Source organism: Heloderma suspectum, chromosome 1 (genome assembly GCF_057233095.1).
Source record: "Heloderma suspectum isolate Gila_16-S chromosome 1, 16-S_ref, whole genome shotgun sequence".
Taxonomy (NCBI): domain Eukaryota; kingdom Metazoa; phylum Chordata; class Lepidosauria; order Squamata; family Helodermatidae; genus Heloderma; species Heloderma suspectum.
Genome location: NC_139458.1, coordinates 9783883 through 9799784, shown reverse-complemented (window position 1 = coordinate 9799784; position 15902 = coordinate 9783883). Strand labels below are relative to the sequence as shown.

At 46.0% G+C, this 15902-nt stretch overlaps 1 protein-coding gene across 6 annotated transcripts in view; it reads right to left on the bottom strand.

Moving 5' to 3' along the window:
- Positions 1–15902, bottom strand: part of SLC35F4 (solute carrier family 35 member F4) — a 166602-nt gene that overhangs the window by 38990 nt on the left and 111710 nt on the right. The window contains exon 1 of one of the 6 annotated variants that reach the window (XM_084835471.1): positions 3722–4188. The exons of the other annotated variants lie outside the window; for them this stretch is intronic. Within the exon in view, the coding sequence (XP_084691597.1) occupies positions 3722–3797 (76 nt within the window). The 5' untranslated portion in view covers positions 3798–4188. Of the gene's footprint in view, positions 1–3721; positions 4189–15902 lie in introns of those variants that run through there. 6 annotated transcript variants of the gene reach the window in all.

Sequence of the window (15902 nt, the reverse complement as noted above, 5' to 3'; positions counted from 1 at the left end):
GAAGCAACAATAAGAACCACACATGGAACAACTGATTGGTTCAAAATTGGGAAAGGAGTACGACAAGGCTGCATATTGTCACCCTGCTTATTTAACTTATATGCAGAGTACATCATGAGAAACACCGGGTTGGATGAATCACAGGTCGGAATTAAGATTGCCGGGAGAATTATCAACAACCTCAGATATGCAGACGATACCACCCTCATGGCAGAAAGCGAAGAGGATCTAAAGAGCCTCTTGTTGAGGGTGAAAGAGGAGAGTGCAAAAGCTGGTTTGAAACTCAACATTAAAAAAACGAAGATCATGGCATCTGGCCCCATCACTTCCTGGCATATAGAAGGGGAAGAAATGGAAGCAGTGGCAGATTTTATTTTCTTCGGCTCCAAGATCACCGCAGACGGTGACTGTAGCCATGAAATTAAAAGACGCTTGCTCCTTGGGAGGAAAGCTATGGCAAACCAAGACAGCATAGTAAGAAGCAGAGATATCACCCTGCCGACAAAGGTCCGTATAATCAAAGCTATGGTTTTCCCAGTAGTAACGTATGGCTGTGAGAGCTGGACTATAAGGAAGGCTGCGCACCGAAGAATTGATGCTTTCGAACTGTGGTGCTGGAGAAGACTCTTACGAGTCCCCTGGACTGCAAGGAGGTCAAATCAGTCCATCCTAAAGGAAATCAACCCTGAGTGCTCATTGGAAGGACAGATAATGAAGCTGAAGCTCAAATATTTTGGCCACCTAATGTGAAGAGAAAACTCCCTGGGAAAGACCCTGATGCTGGGAAAGACTGAAGGCAAAAGGAGAAGGGGACGGCCGAGGATGAGATGGCTAGATAGCATCACCGATGCAATGAATATGAACTTGAGCACGCTCTGGGAGAGAGCGGAGGACAGGAAGGCCTGGAATGCTATGGTCCATGGGGTCACTAAGAGTTGGACACAACTTAACGACTGAACAACAACTTGTTAGCTGGTCAAAATGTGTGTTGCCACCAACCCTGCCTCCTTCCTCCAAAAGTTTTGTCTCTGATGTCCTGCTTGTCATGATTCCCAGCCCTTGGGCCTTCCAGTGTGCAGCAGAGGATTCTGAAGAGGACAAGGCACAGGCTGCTTCCTCAGGGGTAGGTCAGTCAGTGCTTTATTCAGGACTCTCCTGGCCAGAGGACACAGCCCTGCCATCATCCTCTGTCTCTGAGGATCAGTCCCTAGCAGAACCTCCACCTCTCCACCCACATAGAAGTCTTGGGTTACATAATCAGGTGTGGGCCCTTTAACAACTCAGTCAGCTCCTCCAGGAGGGGCGGAGCTGACCACTGTAGAGGTCTTGTCAGTCTACATAAGGCTTCAGTTGGCCTTAACTACTTGCTAAGACAACATCTTCCTAATGTTTTAGTAGAAGAGAGTTCTAGCCAGTAGGACCCACCTGAAGCTATCCAAGGCCCTACTTTCTTTCTGTCTTGATCTTGCTACCAGCTTCCCCTGCAAGTCTCAAGGGGCTACCAAACAGGACAATGCTCAGGTCTGGAGGTGCGAGTGCTTCCAGCATGGAGTGCAACTGTGGAAATGAGCAACCACTCTACTCTCTGACTTTGTGCTGGGGAGGGGGACACTAAACCCCAGAGGTGCTCTGAAAGCCTCCAAAGCCCAGCACCACCTTGTGGGCTCAGTATAAGGCAGCTTCTGATGTTCCTATGAGGGTGGCAAGGACTTGTTCCATGTTTCATTCGGCTTCGCACTTGCCATAAAGGAGGGAGGGGTGCTCACCATGGCGGTGGCAGTGAGAAGATTTGTAGACTCCTGGTTTGACGTGAACCGCCCAGAGAGCTTTGGCTATTGGGCGGTATAGAAATGAAATAAATAAATAAATAAATAAATAAATAAAAATGACTCCTCAGCAGAGGAGGCTGGTGGTGCCAGTTTTGCTGTGGCTGTGAATCCATTCTGGCTTTTAGTCAGAACTAGCCAGAACTCTAAAGGGGCTATCCAAGGTGCTGAACCTATTTTAAGGCAGGGTTCAGCACCTTGGATAGGGTTCGGCACCTTGATACCTCCTTTAGAGTTCTGGCTGGTTCTGACTTGCAACCCAGAATGGAGTTACGGTGCTGCCAGAGTTGTGGCCACCAGCCTCCATTGCGCCTCAGATATTTCTGTTACATGCAGCTGCGTGAGTTGCCAGAGCAGCGGAACCATCACTGGCCTTCCTTTGCTTCTGTCTCTGCTTCCTACCTCCACCTTCACCCTGCTCTTCTGCCCTGCTTCTGCTTCCCCTGTGCCTGCCTGCCACTGTTGGGAACAGACCTGCCCCCAGCCACCCCTCTCTGGGCTGAGAAAAACGTCCAGGTCACAGTACAAGCTGCCTTAGACACTTGGCCCATCTAGCCGGTATTGTTGACACTGGCAGCAGCAGCTCTCCAGGGTTTCAGTCAGGAGGTTTTCCAGCCTTACCTGGAGACGCTGGGGATCGAAGCTGGGACCGTCTGCATGCAAAGCAGGGGCTCTACCACTGAGCCACAGTCCACAGATTTATCTCTCAGCCTTTGCCTGACAAACAGCTAGCTCTGGGTTTACCCAAGTGCCTCAGGTGTCCCTAGCACATCTGTCCCTCCAAGCCCCCTTGGACATCTCAGCCTTGACCTCAGCCAGTGGGTAAACTTGTTATGGGGAGGGCTGTATTTTCTTGCTTGCTTGCTTGATTTGTACCCCATCTTTCCGCTAAGAAAATGGCACTGAAGGTAGCTCTCAAGGGGGTTTGCTATCCTGTGCAATTCTTGTATGTACCTCATCACATCGTGTTACACTTTGGACTTTCCCACAAATTGCACCTGGAACTCGCTGGTAACACCATCCCCTGACCCTACTAGTCCTTGGCCCACCCATAAACCCAGACCCGCTGAAGCTGCCCACGGCCCACCGCTGGACTCTCTTGATTCTCAGTTCACTCTCTCGCTGTAAAGGTTGCCCAAACCCACCCCAGCCGGCCCAAAGAAGACCCTCCTCCTGCAGGGAAAAGAACAGCTCTATGGTAATAATGGTGGATGGAGGAGTAAGAATGCGCTACCAACAGGGCACACCTGTGAACAAGTGACACAAAAAGCGCATGAAGTTTGGAATGCATATAAAATAAAAAGTGCCTTCACATTCAAAACAGTACTAAAACTCATTCGTGTCTGGACCCATTTAAGAAAACACCCTGGCTTTTTTTCCCTTAAAAAAAACCATCCTGCAATTTAAAATATGAGCCCCCACGCCCACCCAGATAAGACACTAATCCAGAGTGTTGTTGTTCAGTCGTTAAGTCGTGTCCGACTCTTCGTGACCAACATAATATGATATTTCAAACTGAGAAAAATTAAACATTTTTGCACCAAAATATTATTAGACAATCGAAACAAACTGAGAGAGCCAGTTTGGTAGCACTTTGCAAACTGAAAATGAAAGATGAACAACTTTCCCCCCTGTTTGGTCTCTTCCCCTCCCCTCCCCACCCCCAACCCTCATAAATGGTTCTTTATATACTGTAAAAGCCAGACATTTTGGGACTGCAAACCAAAACGAAGAAATAAAGTCTTTTAGAAACATTCAAACCCTTTTACCGACGGCCCTCTCATAACATTTTATTTGTCGAAATTATTGGTTTCAGGAAAAAAAAGACAGAATAGGCTGGAAGCTAATTCCTTCCCTTAGGTAAGATAACGTAGGAGGAATAAAATTGCATTTACCGTCTGATCTAGGTGAATTTAATGTGGAAAGACAGAATGGCTCTAACGGTGCCACTCTTGCTGTGTGTTTCTTCATTCTCTGGGGTTGTTCGCTCTTAGATGTTATGTTCTCTTCTCCGCCTTTTGCCTCCACATTGTTTTTGGTTCCCCACCCCACCCCTCCCTCCCCCAACACCACAAGGTACCTCTCTGCTGCGTCTAGAGACAAGACACTGTTTGGAAGATGCTGCAGCAAGCTAGGAGGGCAGAGCTGCTGTTTCCCGGGGAAACCATTTGCAACACGTTCAAACAGCGCTTGACCTCAGAGGCAACACTTTTTCCTCCCGCCCACTTGCTGGACTCGGCCAGCGGTTCAGAAAACAATGCCCTCAATATACGTGGCCGGAGTGTGTCCTCCTTCAACTTCTCAGACCCAGCGAGCCCATTCCGAATCCGAGCACCCTCTGTGCATGAAACCCTCTCCCTCCGCGTGCCCACAAATCAGGCACGCGATTTTCCGGCGACGGTGGCAAGGGAGCAGCGCGAGACAATTTGCTGCTCCTTCGTGCTATGAAAGCGTATGAGAGGTCGGGTCGGGCGCATCTCACCAAACTTGAAAACACTCCTCTGTCTAGTACTGGGAGGGGGGAACAGGGACTCCCTGCTGCTTAGTTAAACAGCATAAGGCAAGAGGAAAGTTCCAACAATTGGCACGGCACACGAAACAGTGTTTGACAGGATACAGAGAAGAATTTGCTAATACGTAACACGTCCCAGTGTGTTTTGAGTCCTTATCAGCGGGTCTATATCCAATAAGCATAAAGCATGAGGTCAGCCACACTGGATTGGAATTGTTACAGATTCACATTTTAGCAAAATAAAGGAAAGGAAAATAAATGAAGATGAGCAAATATCCATCTTACTGCATACTGATCCCTCCTTTCCTTTCATGAACTCAGTGGAGTGTACGTGGCTCTTAACACCACTACGACCCCCCCCCATGTTATCCTCACAGGATACTATATTGGCTGATAGTACTGAAACCTGCTGAGAGGGCCAAGAGAATCAGTAGTGTCACACTCCCTCTGTTGTCTCATCAAAGGCAGTCTCACAGGGCCCCTGAGTAACTTTTGGCTCCAAACCAGGCCTGAAGCCCACCTGGATCTAGAAAACCTGTTTCATCTAAGAGCACCTGGAGTTGGCTTCCCTTCCTCCAAGGAGCTCAGCATATGTGATCGCCCCCCACCCCCTTCCCATGTTTATCCTCACAACAACCCTGTGAGGTAGGTTAGGCTGAGAAATGGTGACTTGCTCAAGGCCGCTTTCACAAAGCTTTGAACCTGAGTCTCCCCCATCCTAGTCCAACACTCTAGCTCAGCCTTCCCCAACCTGGTGCCCTCCAGATGTGTTGGACTGCAACTCCCATTGTTCTCAGCCAGTGTTGGCTAGGGATGATGGGAATTGCAGTCCAACACATCTGGGGCGGCGCCTGGTTGGCGAAGGCTGCTCTAGCCACTACGCCATATTAGCTGCATTCCTATGCATAGTTACCAAGAAGAAAACCCCATTGAACAAAGTGGTAGTTACTTCTGAATGCATAGGATTAGGCCACATGGATTCTCAAGCAGGATAGCATTCAACAGGTGTGCCCCGCCCATCTCTGCAACCCTGTTTCACCTACAGAATTCCTACCTTCTTCACAGTTCTTAAAAAGCCAGGAATCATCTTTTGGAAAAAAACAGCCACCCTAAAGAAAAAAGGGGGAAATCACAGGGCAATATTTCTGCTCTCAGAATCTGTGCCTGCAAGGCCAGGGAATGACTTGTCTTCCTAACTTCTGGTAATTTTACAATATTAGTGACAACCAGCAAGCAATAAAATCCTCAAAGGTTAAGGATGTTGCTCCTCATTATTATCTATCTATCTATCTATCTATCTATCTATCTATCTATCTATCTAATCTATCAGATTTCCATGCCATTTTCAATTTTTACAATAAATCTCAAAATGGTTCACAAAATAAAATCGTAACAAAATACAATAAAATCAATCAATGAAACCCAAAAACAGCAAAATATTCCCAATACCTTAGTAGCACTAAGACTCAGGAAACACCCAGGCAAACAGTGATCTCAGCGGGGAGGTCACTCCACATGGTGGGTGCCAAAACAGAGAAGGACCCCCTCCACACCACTGTCAGAGGAATATCAGCCAGCCGTGGCACAGTAGGCAAGGCCTCGCCTGCCGAATGCAAAGACCAGTATGACCTATACAGGAGGAGGAGGTCTCTCCAATAACCTGGTCCTGAGCTGTTTAGGGCCTTATGGGACACACCTTGAACATGGCTCGGTAGCTAGCTAGCCGCCAGTGCGGAGGTCTCAGCACAGGCGTCATGCGTGTGCTCCATGAAGAAAGCTAGCTGCTGCATTCTGCACTAGCTGTAGCTTCCAAATCAATCTCAAGGGCAGCCCCACAGAAAGCACATTACAGTAGCTCAGTCTTGAGGCTACCGACGCATGGATCACTGCATTCCTGTCCAGGAACGGTCTTCGCTCTTGTACCAGCCAAAGCAGGTAGTAGGTGTTCCTTGCCACCAAGGGCACTTGGGCGCCAGTCACAGAGTCCGAGAGCACTCCCAGCTTATGTCCCTGTCCCTGAAGGGGAACAAATTGTGGGGTGGCTGAAAAAAAGAACTGACGTGGATGGGATGGGGTGGGGCGGGGCGGGGCGGGGGAGTGCACAGTCCCAACAGCTTATTCACACAATGTCACACCATGCTGTCTGAATCATCCCGTGCAGATATCATTTGGGATCCTACGCTGTGGCCTCCTGAGCTTCATGGGTAATCTGGCCCTTTGTGGAATGACCTTTGCATAGCTCCACTGGGACTGATACTGGGTCAGTCGGCAAGCGGGATGAAAAACTCTCACGTCCGCTGTCATTTCTTCAGCGCTTTTAAGGGCAGCCGTAGCTGTAAGAACGCAAGCGACAGGACCATTACCGACTCATTTCACAGCCTTGGAATATTAATGTGATTTGTGGAACAAAACAGCAAAACAATGCAAACTCGGGCAGAAAGAGGTGCGTGAAAGGGATACCAAGAGACGCTGGGCTCCTTCATTCCACGCTGAGCACAACTGAATTGCAAGCTGGTGTGGCTTTAAATCTCCATTCCAATCATAGAAATATTTTAAAAAACAGGAAAAAAAACATGACCCTCACAAGCCTATGGATGCTAAAAGAAGAAATGCAGATACTAAAACTGATCATGCATTAATGTGACAACAGTACCAGATTTTATTTGATTTTAAACCAGGGCCCAACCTACACAGGCGATTGAGGGTTGCTCATGACACATGACATCGTCACCAGCCCACAAGCAACTCGCAGCTTCCCTCTCAAAAAGGCACGTTTTCACAAAGTCCTTTTAGTGTGTCTTTTTTCCTTAAATGTGGCTCCCAGGTGGTTCCACTGCAGTGTGCCCCATTCCCCCCAAATTAAATCCTGCATACTTGGCATGCCTAGGGGTGTGCCTGTGACCTGGCTGTGACCTGGTCAAGGGGTGGGGCCATCCCCTTTCCCCCTCCCCAATCGGCAGTAGCCACTTTGGACACAGGCTTCTTTTCCCACTTAGCACTATTATGTAGTAGTGCTATTTTTGGCTGCTGGCCTTACCTGTTTATTTTTACTTTGCACTACAACATTCCTACTTCACAGTCCTGTAATCACACAATTATGCAATGTCACATTAGCGCGATAGTCAAAATGGAATTGTACTGGGGCAGTAACTCATGGGGGAGCAGGGCTTCAATACTGCTGATTCACAGTGCTGTAATCGTGCAATTGTGCAACTGTACGATGTCGCATTAGCGCACTATAGTAATTGTGTTATTCTGCTATAGCACAGCACCTCCTTGAGGTTATGTAGCAGAAAAGCAGGAAAGGAAAAGGTCTTTGTGTAGAGCTCGGATCTCAATTCTGCGACGAAACCAAAAGTAGATACAGTGGGTTAACAGCTTCATGTAGAAAGGCTCCCAAGACTCTTCTCACATCGTGTTTTATCACCATGTAGGAGCATCAATAAAAAGCTCCACTAAAAGAGTCTTGCTGCAATCATATGTCTGCTCGCATCAAGACTTTGGGGGAGGAAGTTGCATCTTACCAACGGGCACACGCACATGGGTAAAACAAGAGGGGGGAAAGATGCACATGAACAGAAACCCCCGATATGCAGGCGATGCGATGCACATGATTCCGCACTCCAAAATAAAACAAATGACCACCAGCAGAGCATCTGGTTAATTTTTTTTTTCTCAATTTAAAAATGGTGAATACAGGTGCTGCTAGTTAATCCATTTTCCCTCACTGAGGTTTGGCCTGTTCCTGATTGGTTCTGGCTCAGCTTATAAGCAGCACTGTAGCAGATCCTTGTTTGTGACTGAAGCTGGTGTCTCATACTGAAACATTCTATATTTTAAAATCGGGGAGGGGAGTGAAATTTTTAAATCTATAAAATTTTAAAATTTTAAATTTATGAAATTTATAAACTGGATGCTCCACTGCTGGTCACTTGTTTTGTTTTGGAGCGCATGAATGGAAAGTTGCAGTTTGCCTGAGGAGCAACCCATGAACTGCCTTCATGTTCTGGCTGAGGCGACATTTGCCTTCATGTTTTGACTGAGGCCTTCATGTATTTGCCTTCATGTTTTGACTGAGGCCTTCATGTATTTGCCTTCATGTTCTGACTGAGGCGACATTTGCCTTCATGTTTTGACTGAGGCCTTCATGTTTTGACTGAGGCAACATTTCGGGGGCAGCTCCACTCAAGCAACTTTTGTGGCACTTGGTTTGTAATGTGAATGCAAAAGCCTACATTGGCCAGAAGGCTCATTTGCATGACAAATGCCGTTCTTCCAGTTTCTCTTCCATACACTGAGGAGCTGCCCTCGTAAGGAGAATGCGTTCCAAGTCCATTTCTGCTTCACATCCGAAAATGCTCTATGCACCCTTTTCAACAACTAAGGATGCCGTTCTTCCAGTTTCTCTTCCATACACTGAGGAGCTGCCCCCGTAAGGAGAAAGCGTTCCAAGTCCATTTCTGCTTCACATCCGAAAATGCTCTATGCACCCTTTTCAACAACTAAGGATGCCATTCTTCCAGTTTCTCTTCCATACACTGAGGAGCTGCCCCCGTAAGGAGAAAGCGTTCCAAGTCCATTTCTGCTTCACATCCGAAAATGCTCTATGCATCCAGGGAGCAGTTTCCCCCAAATGACTGCAGCACTATTTATTTTATTTTATTTATCATATTTCTATACCACCCAATAGCCAAAGCTGTCAGGGCAGTTTACAAAGATTAAACAGGAAGAAGTGAATAAACCAGACTTCCCCGTCATGGGTGCTTTCCAGGTGTGTTGGACTGCAACTCCCATTGCCATGCTGGCTGAGAATGATGGGTGTTGCATTCCAATGCACCTGGAGAGTGCCAGGTTTGGGCAGGCTGGAATAAAGTATGTCCTGTTGTTTCTGGATTAATAGCAATGTATTATTGCGATGGTATTTATTTAGTCAAAAAAATATTTATTCATTACATTTTTAACCCAAGTTCTCTGGCAATGTACAAATTAAAAACATAAAATACAAAGCAGCAATAAAACAATGATAAAAGAAACCAGATAAAAACAGTGATAAAACCAGACTCAGCACATAATAAAACCAAAATTATAACCAGTAGCAGAGATAAAACAGCAAAAACACTAAAAACACTAAAAACAGTCCTAAAATGCCTGGGAAAATAAAAAGGCAGTCAGTGTGCCAAAAAGACCATAATGTATGCCACTGTTCAGCACAGCTTCCACGGCAGTTTACAAAAACAAGATCAATTACAAATAAAACGTAAACAACATATTAAAAGAATTCATAAATACATTTAAAAGCCTTGAAAATTAAAAAAAAAAACCTCTTCCCCTGTACTGAAAAGATAAGGATGTTGACACCAGGTGAGAAACTATTCCATCGTTTTATGTTTTGTTCTTGGTTGTAAATTGAGTGCTTTCTGTTTTAGTGTTGTTCCCAAGACTTCTTCTCCCCCCACTCCCCCATTAAGTTTCAATTTCCATTTAAGCTAGTGATTCCCAACCTTGGGTCCCCAGATGCTGTTGGACTACAAATCCCATCATCCCTGACTGACAATGATGCTGGCTGTGGGTGGTGGGAGTTATAGTCCAACAGCATCTGGGGAACCACTGGTTTAGATTATGTTCCTTGGGGGAGATAAGGTTAGCCCAACAAATTAAAACTTAATGGGGTGGGGGAGAAGAAGCCTAGTACCATGGGAAGTAGAAACTTTGCAAAACTCTTGGTTAAGTGGTTGGAAGAGGGAGATAAAATAGTGTTGTTGGAGAATTCAGATGAGAAAACAAGGTAGAAATAATTAGAAACCACTGTGGAGAGTGTTGCAGACGACCCAGACTCCAGGGACAAAAAGAAGCTGAGCTGAAAGCAAGAAGGCTAGAAGCTGCACTGCCAATGGACTAGGGAGGTTCAACTTCAATTGCTTTACTGCTAGGTCTTGGTTAAATAAGCAAACAGTTCAGACTAATTTTAAATGGACATGTTTTTCCATGTTAATATGCCCTAATCACTGTTACGGTTAACTGCTAAAACTGTTTTCACATTTGTTTGTTTAGATGTATCACCACAATAACTGTAAAGTTCCTGCTTTCCAAACCCTTCAGTACAATCTAAATTTGCTGTAGGTTGAACCTTGGTCTAATGTCTTGATTTTCACCCCACGCCCAATGGCCACGCCGCACTAGGGGCAGTAAGTTAGAAATGGCAAAGTGCTGTTCTAGCGGAGACAACCAGGAAACAAAGACGTTCCCTTGGTAGCAGGAATGAGAACCGCAGGAAGGGCCAAGTTTCCTGCTCAGCTCAGCTCCTGTCCTGCTTATGGTGCTGGCTACCGCTCACGCTGCCACAGCAACATGTTCATATCACTTCTACTGGAAGGCTGCCATGGCTCTCCAACCTTACGTTGTTACAGAATCATGGAACAGTAGGGTTGGAAGGGGCCTACAAGACCATCGAGTCCAACCCCCTGCTCAGTGCAGGAATCCAAGTCAGAGCATCCCTGACAGGTAGCTGTCCAGCCTCGTCTTGAACGCCTCCAGTGTGGGAGAGCCCGCCACCTCCCTGGGTCATTGGTTCCATTGTCGTATTGCTCTGACAGTCAGGAAGTTTTTCCTGATGTTCAGCCAGAATCTGTCTTCCTGTCACTTGAGCCCATTATTCCGTGTCCTGCGTTCTATGATGATGGAGAAGAGATCCTGGCCGTCCTCTCTGGGACAACCTTTCAAGTACTTGAAGAGCGCCATCCTATCTCCCCTCAGTCTTCTCTTCTCAGGGTTAAACATGCCCAGTTCTTTCAGTCTCTCTGCACAGGGCTTTGTTTCCAATCCCCTGATCATCTTTGTTGTCCTCCTCTGAACCCTCTCCAGCTTGTCTGCATCCTTCTTAAAGGGTGGTGCCCAGAACTGGACACAGTACTCCAGATGAGGCCTAACCAGTGCTGAGTAGAGGGGTACTAGTACTTCCCGGGATTTGGAAGCTATGCTTCTATTAATGCAGCCCAAAAGAGCATTTGCCTTTTTTGCAGCCACATCATATTGTTGGCTCATATTCAGCTTGTGATCGACAACAATTCCAAGATCCTTCTCACTTGTAGTGTTGTTGAGCCACGTATCCCCCATCTTGTAACTGTGCATTTGGTTTCTTTTTCCTAGGTGCAGAACTTGGCATTTATCCCTATTAAATGTCATTCTGTTGTTTTCTGCCCAGCGCTCCAGTCTATCCAGGTCACTTTGAATTCTGTTTCTGTCTTCCAGGGTATTAGCTATCCCACCCAATTTTGTGTTAGACTGAGCTTGCTACCCAGTAGGCATAACTTGTCACACTCAGTCAGGCCATATTCAAGTAAATTAGAGAGTATTTGTCAGCCAGAGTTTTTTTTTTTTGCAGAGTGGTCCTTTCAACCCCCCAGTAAACAGACAGGGATGCTTAGCTAAAACTAGGCAAAGTTGTTTTCTGAACTCTACAGGGAAGAGCCCCCTAAACTTTCAGCCTCATGTGTGCATTTTTGTAGACATGTCTTCTAATGCATTTATTCAGACAAATGCATACAAAAATGCATACTATGGAGAAATCGGTACAAAAAAATGCCTACAATGGGGGAAACGCATACAAAAAGGGTGTATTAAATTTTGCGTGGACATTTCACTGAAAAAAGGTGCAAACTGATATGGAAACAGAATGGAACGCGTGTACCCTTTGAAACAGTGGAGGCTGGTGACTCCGATGTCAGTGGGGCGGTGAATCATAGAATCATAGAATAGTAGGGTTGGAAGGGGCCTACAAGACCATCGAGTCCAACCCCCTCCCTGGGTTTCAGTCTGAACCAGCCAGAACTCTAAAGGAACTCTCCAAGGTGCAGAAGACAGAGTCATCCGTCTCTAGAGGAGTAGCTCTGTGCCGTGCTGTTGAGTTTTGCCAGCCAGAATGTTTTCCGCCCTGAAATTCTCTAGGGGGAATTGGCCTCCCAGAATTTGAGGGTGTCTTTCAGGATCCACAGCTGTTCCTCATCACCCCCAATGACCATTTGATTGTCATTAACTGCTAGGTCAGGGGTGCAGAACCTCTTCAGCCCGAGGGCTGCGTTACACTTCAGAGAAACTCTCAGGGGCTGCATTCCAGTGGTGGGCGGAGCCAAAGGCAAAAGGGGCATGGCCAAAAAAACCCAGTATATTTGTCCCTGTACTAGTTGAAGCTAACACAGGCTTTCCCTGGGGTGTGACCCAACCAGACGTAGTCTGCAGTACACAGCAGATTGTATAGTTTGATTGCTAATTGTTGTTTATTCGTTCACTCGCTTCCGACTCTTCATGACTTCATGGACCAGCCCACGCCAGAGCTTCCTGTCGGCTAATTAGTAATTATTTATTATTGTATTGTTTTATCGTTATATCATTGTTATGTTTTAGTGGCAATGATACTGTACGTCCACCGCTTTGATAACTTTTATGGAAAGCGGTATAGACATTTGTGTAATCAATGAATGAATAAATAAATAAACTTTATTAATATGGCCCGACCATCCAGGAAGAGATCAGATTTTTTTCAAGCCCCAGACTAGCTTTGGGAGAAAAGAGCAACCGCCAAGAATACTCAACTTGGCCATACAGCAAGCACCCAAGATGTTCTGACATTGTTTTACAAAGTGGGTGTCTCTTACATGCCTTTTGTTTTAAGCAGAAGGATGTCTCAAAGGACCCTCTTGTTTAAAGAGAGATTATGGGTTTCTTAATCTTTCAACATAGTAATTTAGCTGTTCACTGACAATGGCACAGAGTGTGAATAAACTGCCTTTGAGAAGGAAGACACTCTGAGGCATCAACAAAGAAGAAATCTGTATTATTAATTTCAAGCCTGCAATACTGCTTTGCTGGATATAATAATAGATTTAGGGGCCCTGAGTTTCTATTATATTTTTTTGAGAGGGGACAGGAATAATTTGGCTGTAATTGGATGTCAAATGATTATTAATGAAGAAATTTGGGGCAAATGACAAAGCTGCTTATGTCTTCTGCACTTAGGATGTGTGTTGTCTTTTTTGTAGGACATCTGTGCAGAAGCCACTTATTAGAGAAACGGTGGAATGAGAACAATGGTGTGAAATATTATTTTATATGTTTGTATAGATTTTAGATACTCAGTGCTTAATGAGATAAATATTGGCCTTTCTTTTGTACCTGACTAAAAGCAGGAGATCAAAATTTGGTAAACTACTATGCTTTGGGAGCTATCTCCTGGTGCATCAATGCACAAATTATCAGGTTACACAGCACTCTTTATCAAACCTGCAGAAGATCACGGAACTGCATTGCCACCATCTTGTATTATGGGATATTTTGGCAGGAAGGGGTTTTAACTTTATCTCTAACACTCTCTAAATCAGCCTTCCCCTACCTGGTCCCCTCCTGGTGTTGGACTACAAGTCCCATCACCCTCAGCAAGCAGGGCCATTGGACATTCCATCTGGGGACGATGGTCCAACACAGCCTAAAAGAATCAACACCAGGGCACCAGCTTGGCTAACACTTCCCCTAGTCACTCATTTTCATTAAAGCTGTTTTGCCTTTTTGCAAAATTCCTCAGGAACCTCCAGATGAGATGTCAGGTTTGCTTTAGGGAAAATCTGTTGGCAACCTTTTGATCTGTGGAATCCAGCAGAGAATTTTTGCTAGGTTCATCAAATCTGGCTCCAGAGAATTTGGAATCAAGAAAAAAGAATGGTCCCTATAATCAAATTGGAAGCTTCCATACCTTGGAGAGCTCCTTTAGAGTTGTAACTGGTTCTGACTGAAACCTGGAGCAGATTCACCACCCCACTGACATCAGAGCCACCGGCCTCCACTATTCTCCAACCCACTTGCAATTTATTTGTCGTTCACTGAGGTCAGGATACATACGAATCCTGCTATGTGCCCACTATAGCTCCATTGACACGCAGAAAAATAATACAATTCATCTTGGAGGAGCTCAGGTTTGCAATTATATAACAAAATAAAATGTAGAGGTGCTAGCCCCTATGGTTGTGAAGACTGGTTTGACAGTGTCTAGGCAGCCACAGGACTTTTTGGTTTATGGGAACCGAGCTCGGAGCCAGCACTCCAACCTTGGTTCCCAGAAATCCAACTCCCCGCCCCCGCCGCCTCGTAATAGGCACGGGCAATCCACAGCCCTGCACTCGGAAGAGCAGTGCAGAGTGGCAAGAAAGGGGGCATTCCTGGGGGCATGGAGGGGAGGGGACCACAGAAGCGCCGGTATGACACTTCCTATGTGCTGTCTGGCCTCCCCCCCACCCCCACTCTGAGACACCCTGGCTAGACTGCCGAAATCAGTCATCCAACCACAAATGCAGGGTGGCCGGAGCATGGGGGAGAAGATCCCCTCCGCACTCTGCCCTCCCTGAATTGGATAGTTGGCTGCCTCCGTGTTCGGAGGCAGCTGACTATCCCCATAGGATTGTGCCCTTAATAAGATTCCCCATGGTTGGAGGGCAGAACTTCAGTGCCCTGAAAAGGGTGGCAGAATAAGTGGTACAAGAGAAGAGAAGCCTCCATCATTCATACAGGTTGCAGAATTCATGATTTCTCTTTGCAAAATGTGGGGTTAACTTGGTGTGGAATGTTGATTCTTTTAGGCTGCAAACCTGTACTCACTGACCTGGGAATAAGCATCATTGAAATCAATGGGAGTTACTTCTGGGTAGACATACAGGATTGTGCTGGCTATGGCAGAACGCACACTGTCTGGATATTTTCGTGAATCTTGGGGTGGGAGGAAGATGTGGATGGCTTTTCAGTTCCATTTTTCCGGCCCTAGCATATGAAAAAGCTCAAAATGCAATACTAACACAAAACAAAGGCTTGGGAAAACTGTCGTTCTAAATTCCTTTTGCAAACAACATGCCACATTCCCTCCCTCTCTCATTCTAATCCTGTCTAATCTCCATATAATCCTCCCTAATACTTTTCACTGGAAATCTTGCTTTCTTTTGCCATATTGTGGCAAAGCAGATAACACAGCAAAGTCTGGTGGACTGCACGGAGGGATAGGAAGGGGATTATTATGCTAACTACAATATAAAACCAGAGAGAAAAGATAGAGGAATTCTCTGTAATCACTCTGGGCCGCCAAAGTTGGATTAGCCTTATTTACCATGAATTAGCACTCAGGTCCACAAGTGCCCCCGCAAGGGATCCGAGAAGCGTTACGTGTCACGTGTGGTTAGTGGAGATGGGATCTTCAAATGAACTGAGGACAATCCTCAGCTTCAAGGTTAAAGCCTGGCTAACAAACGGTTAAGACAAACATTCACGCAAATACGGGCACCATGTAAGGCGGACAGAAGCAGGCAACCCCATGCCTCTCCCAAGGAACGGGTCCACAGTGCCCCGTATTCAAACTGCTCCTCAGGTTCTTTTTTTTACAGCTCCAAATTATCTGGACTTCTTTCCCAAGGAGAACTGCTGCATTTGGGATTTTTATTTTCATTGGCTTTTCGTTTAATTTTTTTTAATGCAAGTAAAAAATCCAAATGCAGCCGTTCCTCTTTGTTCCGTTTCCCCGTTTCCCCACTCCC